Source organism: Hemitrygon akajei, chromosome 19 (genome assembly GCF_048418815.1).
Source record: "Hemitrygon akajei chromosome 19, sHemAka1.3, whole genome shotgun sequence".
Classification (NCBI taxonomy): domain Eukaryota; kingdom Metazoa; phylum Chordata; class Chondrichthyes; order Myliobatiformes; family Dasyatidae; genus Hemitrygon; species Hemitrygon akajei.
The window spans coordinates 27,580,906-27,596,545 of record NC_133142.1 but is presented as its reverse complement, the minus strand read 5'-3'; the positions used below and the strand labels follow the sequence as shown (position 1 = coordinate 27,596,545).

Below are 15,640 nucleotides of genomic sequence, written 5' to 3'. Positions count from 1 at the left end.
ATGTTAGCAAGATCAAGGAGCTGACTATTAACTTTAGGATGAGGAAACCAAAGGTCCATGAGCCAGTGTGCATCGAGGGATCAGAGGTGGAGAGGGTCGGCAACTTTAAATTCCTCAGTGTTACCATTTCAGAGGATCTGTCCTGGGACCAGTGCACATGATCTAAAGCTGTTTAGAAGGGATTAAACTAATTTGGCAGAGGGATGGGAACGAGAGTGATAGTGCTGAGGAAGAGGTCGTTGGTTTACAAGCGGATACTGTGTGCAGCGAGACTTCTAGCAAGGAGAGGCTGAGGATAGGTCAAAATTGCAGTTAGCCTGAGGAGTTGCAATGTAAAAGGTGGATAAAATCGAAAAGGGTGAATACAGGACTGAAGGTATTATATTTGAATGCGCACAGTATACGGAATTAGGTGGATGAACTTGTAGCACAGTTACAGGTTGCTATGTATGATATTGTGAGCATCACTGAATCATGACTGAAAGAAGATTATAGCTGGGAGCTTAATGCCCAAAGATGTATGTTGTATCAAAAGTACAAGCAGATAGGCAGAGGGCTTTGTTGGTAAAAAAAAAAATCAAATCGTTAGAAACAGGTGACGTAGGTTCAGAAAGTGTTAAATCATTGTGGATAGAGCTAAGGAACCGCAAGGGTGAAAAGACCTGGAAGGGAGTTATATACAGACCCCCAAACAGCAGTAAAGATATGGTCTACAGATTACAACAGCAAAACTTGGATGTCAAAAGGGCAATGTTACAATAGTCATTAGGGATTTCAATATGCAGGTAGATTGGGAAAATCAGGTTAGCACTGGATCCCAAGAGAGGGAATTTCTAGAATGCCTATGAGGTGGCTTTTTAGAGTTGCTTGTGGTTGAACACACTAGGTGATCAGCTATTCTGGATTGGGTGTTGTGCAGTGAACTGGAATTGATTAGAGAGTTTAAGGTAAAGGAACCCTTGGGGACCGGTGATCATAGTATGATAGAATTCAGCCTGCAATTTGAGAAGGAGAAGCTGAAGTCAGATGTACCAGTATTACAGTGGAGTAAAGGAAATTGCAGAGGCATGAGAGAGGAGATGGCCAAAATTGATTGGAAAAGAACACCGGCAGGGATGATAGCAGAGCAGCAATGGCTGGAATTTCTGGGAACAATTCAGAAGGTGCAGGATATATACATTCCAAAGAAGAAGTTTTCTAAAGGCAGGATGACACAACTGTAACTGACAAGAGAAGTCAAAGCCAATGTAAAAGCCAAAGAGAAAGCATATAGTAGAGCAAATATTAGTGGGAAGTTGATTGGAAAGCTTTTAAAAACCAATAGAAGGCAACTAAAAATATCATAAAAATGGAATACGAATGTAAGCTAGCCAATAATATTAAAGAAGATACCAAAAGTTTCTTCAGATATATACAGTGTATAATAGAAGCAAGAGTAGATATCGGTAGTGGGGAACAAGGAAACTGCAGAAGAATTGAATAAGTATTTTGCATCAACTCTGTATCTTCACTGTGGAAGACACTGACATTAGCTAGAAGTTTGGAGTGTCAGGGGGCAGAAGTGCATGAAGTTGCCATTATTGGGGAGAAGGTTCTTGAGAAAGGTAAAGGTCTGAAGGTAGATAAGGCACTTTGACTAGATGGTGTATGCCCCTAAGTTGTGAAAGAGGTGGCTGAAGAGATTGTGGAGGCATTAGTAATGATGTTTCAAGAATCAATTGATTCTGGAGTGGTTCCAGAGGAATGGAAAATCGCAACTCTCGCTCCACTCTTCAAGAAGGAAGTGAGACAGAAGAAAGAAAGCTATACGACAGTTAGTCTGACCTAAGTGGTTGTAGTTGATTGCTAAGGATGTAGTTCTGGGGTACTAGGCCATAGTCAATATGGTTTCCTTAAGGGAAAATTTTGCCAGGCAGATCTGTTGGAATTCCCTGAAGAAATAACAAGCAGGATAGACAAAGGAGAATTGGTTGATGTTGTGTACTTGGATTTTCAGAAGGCCTTTGACAAGGTGCTACAATGAGGTTGCTTATTAAGTTAAGAGCCCATGGTATTATAGCAAAGATTCTAGCATGGTTAAAGCAGTGGCAGAGGCAGAGAGTGGAAATAAAGGAAGCCTTTTCTGGCTAGTTGCCAGTGACTCATGGTATTGCACCAGTGTCTGTTTTGGGACCACTTCATGTTATGTTATGTCAATGATTTGGATGCCAGAATTGATGGCTTTGTGGTCAAGTTTGTGGATAATAGAAAGATATGTGGGGGAAGGTCATGCTGAGTAAGTAAAGAGGCTGCAGGAGGACTTAGATTGGGAGAATGGGCAAAGAAGTGACAGATGGAATACAGTGTTGGGAAGTATATGGTCATGCAGTTTGGTAGAAGAAATAAAATGGTAGACTGTTTTCTAAATGGAATGAAAAATCAAAACCTGAGGCCCAAGGGGACTTGGGAATCCTTGTGCAAGATTCCCTAAAAGTTCATTTGCAGGTTGAGTCAGTGGTGAGGAAGTCAAATAGGATATTAGTGTTTGTTGTAAGAGGACTAGAATTTAAAAGCAAGGATGTAATGCCAAGGGTTTATACAGCACCAGTGAGCCTCACTTGGAGTATTATGAGCAGTTTTCCTTATATAAGAAATGGAAGGTTTGTCATATGAGGAGCATTTGATAGCTCTGAGCCACTGCTTACTAGAATGAGGTATGACCCTATTAAAACCTATCGAAAATTGAAACACCTCAATAGAGTGGATGTGGAGAGGATGTTTCCTATGGTGGGTGAATTTACGACCAGGGAACACAGCCTCAGAATAGAGGAGTGCCCTTTGAGCACAGAAATGAGGAGAAAATTCTTTACTCAGAGAGTAGTGAATCTGTGTAATTTGTTGCCATGGGCAGCTGTGGAGGCCAAGTCAGTGGGTATAGTTAAGGCTGAGGTTGATGGATTCTTGATTAGTCAGGGCATGAAGGGATACAGGGAGAAGGCAGGAGATTGGAGCTGAGAGGGAAAATGGATCAGCCATGATGAAATAATGGAGTAAATTCAATGGGCCAAGTGGCCTTATTCTGCTTCTGTATCTCATGGACTTATGGTAAGTGTCATTAAGAAGAAAGCATATCAGTGTCTCTACTTCCTTAGAAGTTTGCAAAGGTTCTATAGGTGTGCAGTGGAGAGTGTAATGACTGGGTATATCACAGCCTGATGAAAACACCAAAGCACTTGAACAGATAATCCTACAAAAAGTAATGGATGCAACCCAGTCCATCATGGGCAAAGTCCTCCCTACCACTGAGCACATCTACACAGAACACTGTAGCCAGAAAGCAGCATGCATCAACATCCAGGCCATGCTCTATTCTCCCTGCTGCCATCAGGAAGAAGGTACAGGAGCCTTAGAACCCACACCACCATATTCAGGAACAGTTCAAGTCAAGTCACTTTTATTGTCATTTAGACCGTAACTGCTGGTACAGTACACAGTAAAAATGAGACAGCGTTTTTCAGGATCATGGTGTTACATGACACAGTACAAAAACTAGACTGAACTACGTAAAAAAACAGCACAGAGAAAGCTACACTAGACTACAGACCTACACAGGACTACGTAAAGTGCACAAAAACAGTGCAGGCATTACAATAAATAATAAGCAGGACAGTAGGGCATAGTTATTACCCATCAGCCATTAGGCTCTTGATCCAGATTGGATAACTTCACTTACCCCAGCACTGAACTTTTCCACAACCTACGGACTCAATTTCAAGGACTCTTCTTCTCATGTTCTCGATATTTATTGCTTATTTATTTATTGTTGTCTTTTTACAGTATATTCGCACAGTTTGTTGTCTTTTGCACATTGGTTGTCTGTCCTGTTGGGCATGGTCTTTCATTGATTCCATTACGTTTCGTGGATTTATTGTGTATGCCTACAAGAAAATGAATCTCAGGGTTGTAAATAGTGACATATATGTACTTTGATAATAAATCTATTTTGTTTCATTTTCCTTTTGTGCAAGGAGGGGATCTGATATCTTGGTTAAAATCTGTGTTTTTACTGTATTTCATGTCTATCTGGAGAAGAGGAATATTGTATTTTACACACATACTTTGACCTTTGATCTTTACAGCAGAAATTTTAAAAAAAAAGATGTGCCCACTCTTTGTTTCTTGTTTTCCAGACAGTTTATTATCCACATGAACATATTGCCTCTTACACAGCAGCCGTCATCTGATGGACATAGTTGGGGTGATGACCTCGAGGCTTTAGCTCTTTGCTTCAGTCAGAGGAAGCAAAGGAAAGAAAAGCTCAAGTTCTTTCATTGTCTTCTTTAGATCTGCTCAGCTAGGACAGTAGAGATGACAGGCAAGATGGTTGAATGCTCCTCTAATGGGATGTGGGAAGACAGGGAGACCTCCAGTATCCCTGTTGACTACAACTGCGAGAAGTGCATCCAGCTGCAACTTCTAACAATCCACGTTAAGGAGCTGGAACTGGCTGAACTCCGGATCATTTAGGTGGTTGAATGGATGATAGATTGGACATATAGAGAGGTAGTTACACCCAAGGTGCAGGAAACAGGAAACTGCATGACAGTCAGGAAGGGGAAGGGGGTTAAGGAACCAGTGCAGAGCACCCCTGTGGCCATCCCCCTCGACAACAGGTATATCAATTTGGATACCTCATCAGTGGGGGTGACCTAACAGAGGAAAGTTGCAGTGGGTGAGTCTCTGCCACTGAGTCTGCCTCTTTGACTCAGAGGGGAAGGGGGGTAGAAGAGACACACCATGGTGATAGAGGATTTGTTAATTAGGGGAACAGACAGAAGGTTTGGTGGGTGAGAACAAGGTTCCCAGATGGTATGTCACCTCCCAGGTGCTAGGGATCAGGATATCTCAAACCAAATCCTCAATATTCTTAAGTGGGAGAGTGAACAGCCAGAAGTCGTGGTCCATGTAGGTACCAATGACATGACTAGGAAAAGTGATGAGGTTCTGTGTAGGGAGTCCAGGGAGTTGAGTGCTAAGTTAAAGGACAGGACCTCCAGGGCTTTGATCTCAGGATTGATACCTGCGCCATTCCTAGTGAGGCCAGAACTAGGAACTTTAATACGTTGCTAAGGAATTGGTGTAGGAGGGAAGGCATAAGATTTTTGTATTATTGGACACTCTTCCAGGGAATATGGGACCTGTACAGAAGGGACGGCTTACAGCTGAACCGGAGGGGGGCTAATATCCTAGTGGGACGGTTTGTTAATGCTACACAGTGGGGTATAAACTAGAGTTGCAAGTGGATGGGAACCAGAGTGCCAGAACAGTTAGTTGTGGAGGTAGCTGTTGTAAGACCTCAAAGTTAGGAATCAAAAGGTTGAGCATGGTGCGACTAGTATCCTGAGCAACCTATATTTCAATGCAACAAGGAAAGGCGGATAATAGTGCTGAAGATGAGGTAGCTCAGAGGCCATGCGTAGCGAGGAGTGGCTGTTCATAGGACAAAATTGCTGTCAACAGAATGAGTCACAACGTAAAAGGCGGACAAGATCAAAAAGGGTGAATACAGGACTGAAGGTGTTGTATCTGAATGTGTGCAGTATATGGAATAAGGTGGATAAACTTGCTGCACAGTTGCAGACTGGCAGGTATGATGTTGTAGGCATCACTAAATCATGGATGAAAGAAGATTATAGTTGGGTGCTTAATGTGCAACGATACACACTGTATCGAAAGGACAGGCAGGAAGGCAAAGGGGGCAGCATAGCTCTGTTGATTAAAAATGAACTCAAATCAGTAGGAAGAAGTGACTTGGGTCAGAAGGTGTTGAATCGTTGTTGCTGGAGCTAAGGAACTGCAGGATTAAAATACTATGATGGGAGTTGTATACGGAGCCCCAAACAGAAGTAAGGATGTGGTCTACAAATTACAATGGAATATAGAAAATGCATGCCAAGGGGCAATGCCACAGTAGTCATGGGGGACTTCAATACGCAGGTAGATTTCGAAAATCAGGTTGCTGTTGGATTCCAGGAGGGAGAATTTCTATAGTACCTACAAGATGGCTTTTTAGAGCAGCTTGTAATTGAGCTCACTGGAGGATCAGCAATTCTGTATTGGGTGTTGTGCCATGAACCCGAATTGATGAGAGATCTTAAGGTAAAAGAACCCTTGGGGCAAGTGATCGTAATATGATAAAATTCACCCTGAAGTTTGAGAAGGAGAAGCTAAAGTCAGATGTATTAGTACTACAGTGGAATAAAGAGAATTTCAGAGGTGTGAGCGAGGAGTTGGCAGGAATTGATTGGAAAAGAACACTGGCAGGGATGATGGCAGGGCAACAATGGCTGGAATTTCTGGAAACAATTCAGAAGGCGCATCTATATACATCCCAAAGAGGAAGAAGTATTCCAAAAGAAAGATGACAGAACCGTAGCTAATGAAAGCCAACATAAAATCCAAAGTGCGGCCGTATAAAAGAGCCAAAATTAGTGGGAAGTTTGAGTATTGGGTAGCTTTAAAAAACCAACAGAAAGCAACTAAAAAAGTTATTAAGATGGTAAAGATGGAATACGAAAGTAAGCTAGCCAACAATATTAAAGAGGATACCCAAAGTTTCTTCAGATATATAAAATGTAAAAGAGAGGAGAGGGTGGATATCCGACAGCTGGAAAATGGTACTGGAGAAGTAGTAATGGGGGTCAACGAAATGGCAAACAAACTAAGTAAGTATTTTGCATCAGTCTTCGCAGTGGAAACAGGAGCTGAATGGTGGAAGTTCCAAGTCATCAGAGGTCATGAAGTGTGTGAAGTTACCACAGCTAGAGAGAAGGTTCTTGGGAAACTGAAGGGTCTGAAGATAGATAAGTCAACTGGACCAAATGGTGTACGCTCCTGAGTTCTAAAAGAGGTGGCTGAAGAGATCGTGGAGGCATTAGTAATGATCTTTCAAGAATCAATTGATTCTGGAGTGGTTCCAGAGGAATGGAAAATTGCAACTGTCACTCCACTCTTCAAGAAGGGAGAGAGGCAGAAGAAAGGAAATTTTAGTCCAGTTATTCTGACCTCAGTAATTGGGAAGATGCTGGAGTCAACTATTAAGGATAAGGTTTCGGAGTACTTGGAGGCGCAGAGGGACTTGGGAGTCGTTGTGCAGGATTCCCTGAAGGTTAATTTGCAGGTTGAGTCTGTGGTATTCATTTTAAGAAGACAAGAATATAAAAGCAAGGATGTAATGTTGAGACTTTATAAAGTACTGGTGAGACCTCACTTGGAGTACTGTGAGCAGTTTTGGGCCCCTTAGAAAGGATGTGTGGTGAACTACATATACCTGTCTGGACACGCCCCCTGATGACTGCTCCTATGGCTCCTCCCACAGACCCCTGTATAAAGGTGATGAAGGTCTGAGCCCGGTCTCTCTGTCTCCAGGATGTAGTATAGTGGTCACTCACTGCTTGTTCCTTCTTCCAGTCAATAAAAGCTGATATCTCACCTTTACATCTCAGAGTGAGTTATTGATGGTGCATCAGGATGTGCTGAAACTGGAGAGGATTCAGAGGAGGTTCAGAAAAATGGCTTGTCATTGAAAGAGCATGTGATGGCTCTGTACCAGTATTCACTGGAATCCAGAAGAATGAGGGGTGACCTCATTGAAACCTATCAAATAGTGAAAGGCCAAATTTGGAGGTTATGTTTCCTATGGTGGCAGAGTCTAAGACTAGAGGATACAGCCTCAGAGTAGAGGGGCGTCCTTTCAGAACGGAGATGAAGAGTAATTTCTTTAGCCAGAGAGTGGTGTATCTGTGGAATTCTTTGCCACAGGCTGCTGTGGAGGCTAAGGCTTCATATATATTTAAGGCAGAGGCTGACAGATTCCTGATTGGTCAGAACCATGAAGGGTTATGGGGAGAAGGCAAGAGATTGGGGCTGAAAGGAATATTGGATTAGCCATGTTGAAATGACAAAGCAGATTCGATGGGCCAAATGGCCTAATTCTGTTCTTATATCTTATTGTCCTATACCATGAGCTTTTATTTTCCACAGTAACTTTTGATGAGACACCTTATAAAATTCTTTCATGAAGGAAGAAAAGTAATCATATTTCATTCACAGACACTGATAAAAAGTTTTGCATTTGAAATTTCATATTTAGGAAGCGTCTGTAAGCTTTTCCTCACTGGCCATTCTCCTACTTAAATATTTCTTGCTGGCCAAGCAAACTCATGATTTTACTAAGCCCATCTCTGGCCAATCACCAATTTTCTTGTAATGCTTCTCGTGCCCTGGTTTCCTCTACCCCACCCAACAACAGCATTACCAGTATTGAATTCTTGACACTGACTCATATCAATATTGCCGTGCATCGCTGATCCTGATTGTTTCTTCCTGACCTTTACACAAGAATAGTAGCATATTACTAATTAATTCCCCCTCTCCTCAACTCTAACCAAGAACTGCCCTCCACTACCCCTCCATTGGGCATAGTTTAATGGCATTGTCTTACAACATTGAAGCCAGTCTTTTGGATTCTTTGAAGTGCACCACAATGTGTAGATATAAAATTCTTCTCAGTGTAAGAAGGCATTATCTTTCTGTATCCATAAAATGTTACAATTTGGAGTATCCTGGGAAACTAGGATTTTTATGTTCAAAGCTACAAAAAAGAAAACAGATGGAGGTAACTGCTGATATCTGCTTACATTATAACAACAGTGAAAGATTCACTTAGCATTATGAAGAAATACTGTATGTATAAGACAACTTAATATTTTGTGTCTTACCCAACCCAGTTTCTGGCTTTCTATCCTAAGGCCTCTGTGTGTTTGATGTGTACATACATGGAAACCATTTTCATGTTTGATGATTACAAAGCTTAATTGATGCCACTTGCATGAAATTCAAGATGTAAATGTGAACTTTTGCAAAATGTGGACAGGTGTAAGTTCTCTTGTTTCTCATATCAATAACTTTGTTCCTTGACATCCAAATTCTCTTCCCCACACACTTCATTATCTCTACTCTGCAATATTTAGAAATCGATGTGGGGTGGGGGAGTCTTTATAAACATTCACAGACACAATGATAACTGAATCATGCAAGATTCCTACGACAGACATGGAACTGCATATTCTGGAATCCAGAGCAAAAACAAACAAACTGGTGGGTCAGGTAACACATATGCAGATAAATAGACATTCAACATTCAGTATCAAAATCCTGTATCAGAACTGATAATTATATTTTCTGTTTTTGCCCATTCTTTCTTGTTTTCTTTGTGTGGGGGAGGGTTGGGGGGTCTGTGTTCTTTTTGTGTTTTATTAGATTTTTGTGGAGGGAGGAGGGTTTGTGGGCAATGTTCTTGTTGAGTTTTTTAGTTTTTTTGTGTGAGAGGTGGATTCTCTCTGAAAGACTTTCCATGGTTTTCTTTGTTTCATGGCTATCTGGAGAAGACGAATCTCCGAGTTGTATACTGTGTGCATACTTTGATAATAAATTAACCTTTGAATATTTTGAACCTTTGAGAGTACAGAAACAAGATAACCTGTTTATAGAACTGAAAATGGGTGGGGAGGGAGGAATAAGAGGGAGGTGCCTTGGTTTTTGTGTAGAACAGAATATTAGGGTTTTGGGGGAGTGGTACCAGACTAGCATACCACCTATCTCTGTTTCCAAGTTTGATTCTTTAAGATACTCAAGCAGCAGAACATATTTTCAATTGGTTACTTTTTTACTGATAGATCATTTATTATTTTTAAATTCTGAAACTGCACCCCAAAATGTTCATAATGCAACTGGGGTTTGCTGTAAATGAGAGAAAATAAAGATCAAGAAAGCAAATAAACCATAATCAAAATTGTTAGTGTTATTGGCATTATTAGGAATGCATAGTCAATATGTATTTAAATTAGTATGACCTAACCTACTTAACTTTCCCTTCTCTGTTTTTGTGAATTAATTTTGTACTTCATTGCGAAGCTCTCTTCACAAACTTTCCCTTTGTTTCATAACTGACAAAGATGGAAGCAGCATTATACTTTCTAATTCTGTTAGAACACAGCCAGGGGAGAAACTGGGCATTTCTTCTAATTTTGCTGTGATTCTGTTTGTACCTTCTTCCAGCCTCAGTATTATGCCAGTTGCCTGCTGTGTTTAATGCTAATTATATTTTTTATTCACTATACTCCATATGACCTTTCTCGATATTACTGTCTATCAGTCGCCAACTGTGTGCTAACCTTTTGTCTTCCATTCCGATTTTTTTTTTTGCAGTAAAGAATCTTGGCCAGGATGCTCTTCAGTGACAAATAGTGTTGATAGATGGGTCTGGTAATTCCAGGGCCCATCTGATGAGTTTAAGAACATGTATTATGTCAATAACTGATTTTTTAACTCAATCTGTAAATGTAATGCTTATGAGAAAAATTGATCACTTCTAAAATGGTTTCTTTTCTATAGCTGGGGTACCCAAGGTGACTTCACCAGCACGCACCCACTTCCTGCAGTAAAGGTGAAACTCTTCACAGAGAGCACAGGCGTGTTGGCTCTGGAGGACAAAGAGCTTGGACGGGTATGTGCTTTTTATTTCCTGCAATTAATGATTTATACTGAATAACCGGTGCCAAGTCTGTTCCGATTGCACTTGTATCCTGCTGCCAAAGAAGCTCTTCTAATTCCTATTGCACACTCATGACAATATCACTTACCAAACTCTCTTAGAAAATAACGGTTAAGTAAAGATGTCTTTATTTCCTGTGCTATTAAAAACATCTTGATAAGAGCACAATCAGAGCATCCTGGATAAGGAACCTGTCTGTGCTCATATCTGGCAGCTGGCAGCTAACAAATGTCCCTTTTGCATGTTTGTCTGTTCATACTCCATCACAAACAAATACTGCTCTGTGTACAAGAGCCTTTCACTCATTACTTTGTGATTCATAGCACATGGTTTTCTGAACAAGCCTACTTTATCTGGCCTCCTGCTGCCAGCACCGGTACAGTTTTCCACACCCCCATACTCCTCAGCCTACGGCTAATTCATCAGTGCTCTGAATTAAAAATTGGATTTTTGACTCTGCAGTATGAAAGACAACTGGAAGGCAAAGCACAGAGCAAATCAAAGAACAATATTTGTCTCCATTTCTGCTCGTTGCTAAATGTGCCACTGAAATGCATATAACCAAACCTATTCGGAAAATCAGGATGGTGTTGAATCCCAAGTGAGGGAATTTTTAGAATGCCTTTCTAGAACAGCTTGTGGTTGAGCCCACTAGGGAAAAGGCAATTCTGGATTGGGTGTTGTGTAATGAGCCAGATTTGATTAGGGAGCTTAAGATAAAGGAAACCTAAGGAGGCAGTGATCATAATAGGAGAGAATTTGAGAGGTAGATGCTACAATTGGGTGTACTGATGTTATAGTTGATTACGGGTAACTACAGAGGCATGAGAGAGCAGCTGGCCAGAGCTGATTGGAACACTTTCCACCATGAGGAGGGACATAGTGTCCCTATCGCTGTCGCTGCCACAACTCCAGGATTCTCTCTCCGCCACCTGCAATGGACCTATCCAATATTTTATCCTCCGCTGGATCCATGCTTTCAATCACCAGTTCTTCACCTTTCTCATATCCAGCAAGGTATGGAAGATTCCAGTCTACAAACTATAGAGCCTGCCACCTCCAACGTCAGCAGCCACAAACGTCCCCAGACCACGATCCCTGCTGCTGATCTGCTCTAATCATCCCAAGCAGATTCAAAAGCCGGACTACCTATGCAAGTTCCAACCTTGTCGGGCACCTTCAAAGTGTCTATTACACAACCTCCAACACTGCCAGTAGCCTGGACCTTGACCGACAGCACCTCCAGGCCAGGACTTTGCATGCTGCCATTGGGACCCCACTCTCCCCTTCCCCTATCCTCACTCTGCAGTTCCATGTCTCTCTGGTCCCACCATCTGCTCACGGCCTCAAAGACTCCATCTTCATCCCTCACAACCTTCCCTGAAAACCCCAACCCTCCCCTCTCCTCACACACTACCAACCCTCTTACCCCCCTACCCCATTCCACCTCTCATCCATGCCGGGTCTTCACAATTCCCTCAAGACCTTCCCCTCTCTGAGGAAGAACATTCTGTTCTCAGTAGGGGCCTCGCCTTTGTCCTCCTGCACCCACACCTCAGTGAGTTTCACTCCCGCCATGACGCTGAGCTCTTCTTCCACTGCCTCTGTCTCCGTGCCAACTTCTTTGTCAAGGACTGTCCAGCCTACACTAATGACCCCTTCTTTTGTCTTCCTGGACACCCCACTCTGGTCTTCTGCAAGCTCTGGATCTTTTCATTGCTAAGTGCTGACAAGACATCAACCATCTCGACTTCACCACTCCGCTCTCCATTTCTAACTTCACTTCTTCCTAACACACTGTTCTCCACTCTCTCTGTACTAATCATAACACCATCAAACTCGTAGGTAAACGGGGTGCTGTAGTAGTGTGATGGACTAACCTCTACCTTGCCGATCCCAGCGACAACTGTCAGGCATCTCCTCTTACTTACGTCTTGAACAGGACCCCACTAAGTAACACCAGGCCAGTGTCACCCGCACCATCAGCAACCTTATTAACTCTGGAGATCTCCCATCCACTGCCACCAACCCCATAGTTCCCTTACCTGCAATTCCAAGTTATCCTCATGTTTTTACCTCCTACCCAAAATCCACAAACCTGCCAGTCCAGGTAGACACATTGTTTCTGCCTCTTCCTGCCCAACCGAACTTATATCTTCATACCTCAACTCTGTTTTATCTCCCCTGGTTCAGTCCCTTCCTACCTACATCTGTAACACTTCACATGCTCTGTATCTTTTCAATGACTTCAAGTTCCCTGGCCCTGATTGTCTCATTTTCACCATGGATGTCCAATCTCTACACACCTCCATCCCCCACTGGGGGGCTTTAAAGCTCTCCACTTCCTTCTAGACTACAGACCCACTCTGTTCCCCTCCACCACCATTCTCCTCTGTCTGGCAGAACTGGTTCTCACTCTCAGTAATTTCTCCTTCGGTTCTTCCACTTCCTTCAACCAAACGTGGAGCCATGGGCACTTGCAAGGGTCCCAGCTATGCCTACCTTTTTATTGGCTACGTGAAACAGTCTATGTTCCAAGCCTACACTGGTATCACTGCCCAGCTTTTCCTAGGCTACATTGATGACGGCATTGGTGTTGCTTCCTGCACCCATGCTGAGCTCCTCGACTTCATTCACATCTCCTCCAACTTCCATTCTGCCCTAAAATTTACCTGGTGCATTTCCAACATCTTCCCCCACCCCCCTTTCTCAATCTCTCTGCCTCAGTCTCTGGAGACAGTTTATCTACTGTTGGGCTTGAAATTCTGCCCTGTGTTCGTTTAGGAAGAGAGACAACCAATATTACAAAACTTGGGTTTATTGCAGAATCCGTAACTGGCACAGCGAATCCACGGAGTCGCTGGAGAAGGCGCGTTCCGACTTCCCCTTACAATCTGCTCTTATTTATATCCCTTTTCCCCCCAGCACAACCCCCCGCTACATATTAGGTAATATCGGGCACTTGTGTCCATCTTATTGGCCCGATGCCATACACTCACGAGTTACCTGTTTCTTTTGTTTACTGAATCGCATGACACTAGTAGTTTCGGTGTAGCGGAATCCCCAGTTTCGCTTCCCCCCCCTCCCTCGCATTCCGGTCTCCTAATATTACGTGAGCCACTCCTGACCTGTAATGGCAGTCTCGAATTAACCCTAACACTACTGATATCTTTGATAAGCCCACTGATTCTGGATGATACCTCTTCCCAACCTGTCATTTGTAAAAATGTCTTCCTCTTCTCTCAGTTCCTCCATCTCCACCACATCTGCTCTCAGGATGAGGCTTTTCATTCCAGAACAAATGAGGTGCCATCCTTCTTCAAAGAAAGGGGATTTCTTTCTTTTGCTATCAATGTTGTCTTCATCTATTTCACGCATATCTGCCCTCACTCCATCTAGGGATAGGGTTCCTCTTGTTCTCATCTACCACCCAACCATCCTCCAGGTCCAGCACATTATTCTCCATAACTTCCGTCATCTCCAACGGGATCCCACCACCAAGCACATCTTCCCCCCCCCCCCCCCCCCCACTTTCCACTTTCTGTAGGGATTGTTTCCTACGCAACTCCCTTGTCCACTCATCCCTCCTCACTGATCTTTCTCCTGTTACTTATCCTTGGAAGCAGAACAAGTGCTACACCAGTCCCTACACTTCCTTCCTTACTACCATTCAGTCCTCCAACATGAGGTGACACTTCAATGAGTCTATTAGTGTCATCTCCTGTATCCACTGCTCTTGGTGTGGCTTCCTCTATACCAGTGAGACCTGCCATAGTTTGGGAGGCCACTTCACTGATCACCTACTAATTCACCAGAAAGAGTAGGATCTCCCAGTGGCCACCTATTTCAATTCCACTTCTCATTCCTATTCCAATATGTCAGTCCATGGCCTCCTCTACAGCCTCAAGAGGCCACACTCAGGTTGGAGGAGCAACACCTTATATTCTGTCTGCGTCGCCTCCAACCTGGTGGCATGAACATCGATTTCTCAAACTTCTAGTAACTGCAGCCCTGCCTTCATCATTCCCCATTCCCATTTCCCTCTCCCACTTTATCTACTTACCTGCCCATTACTTCCCTCTGGTTCTCCTCCCCATTCTCTTTCTTCCATGGTCTTCTACCCTCTCCTATCAGATTCCCCCTTCTCCAGCCTTTTTCTCTTTCACCTATCAGCTTCCCAAGTCTTTATTTCACCCCTCCCCCCTTAGGTTTCACCTATCACCTGCCACTATTTATTTCTTCCTCCCCTCTCCCCACTTTCTTACTCTGGCTTCTCATCTTTTTTTCCATTCCTGATGAAGGGTCTTGGCCTGAAACATTGACTGTTTACTCTTTTCCATATGTGCTGCCTAGCCTGCTGAGTTCCTCCAGCATTTTGTGTGTGATGCTTGGATTGGAAGGGACTTTTAACAGGGATGATGATAGAGCAGCAATGCCTGAGGTTTCTGGGAGAAATTTAGAAGATTGCGGAACAGTTCATCTCAGAGAAGAAGCATTCTGACAGGAGGATGATGCAACCATGGCTGATAAGAGAAGTCAAAGACAGCATAAAAGCATAAGAGGGCCCATACAATTTTGCAAAAATTAGTGGAAAGCTGTAGGATTGGAAAGTTTTTAAAAACCAACAGAGGGTATCTAAAAAAACAATAAGGAGAGAAAAGATGAATTATGAAGGCAAAATATCCAATGATATAATTCCCCACACCTCACCATTTCCTGGTTTGACATATCTGTCCATGGTCTCCTCTTGTGCTATCCCCTTTATGCAGGTCCCTGGGGAAAGAACAGGAGATTGGGAGACAAACAAAATGCCCATATAGTTTCCTTCTGTGAATAAGATGGTGATAAATGAGATGAGGTCATGAGCATCAATTTCTCCTTACAGTATATTTTCTTCTTTTCCTCTCCCCTTCCCTCTTCTTCTATTCCTAACTCTGACATTTTACTTCTTCTCCTCACCTGTCTATCACCTCCCCTTGATGCCCCTCATTCTTCCCTTTCTCCCATGGCCCTCTCTCGACTCTTATCAGATTCCTTCTCTAATCT

At 42.9% G+C, this 15,640-nt stretch overlaps 1 protein-coding gene across 6 annotated transcripts in view; it reads left to right on the top strand.

Moving 5' to 3' along the window:
* cadpsa (Ca2+-dependent activator protein for secretion a) overlaps nucleotides 1–15,640 on the top strand; it is a 453,076-nt gene that overhangs the window by 205,684 nt on the left and 231,752 nt on the right. For all 6 annotated transcript variants that reach the window (XM_073072303.1, XM_073072304.1, XM_073072299.1 and 3 more), the window contains exon 7: nucleotides 10,435–10,546. In XM_073072303.1, the coding sequence (XP_072928404.1) occupies nucleotides 10,435–10,546 (112 nt within the window). The remainder of the gene's footprint in view (nucleotides 1–10,434; nucleotides 10,547–15,640) is intronic.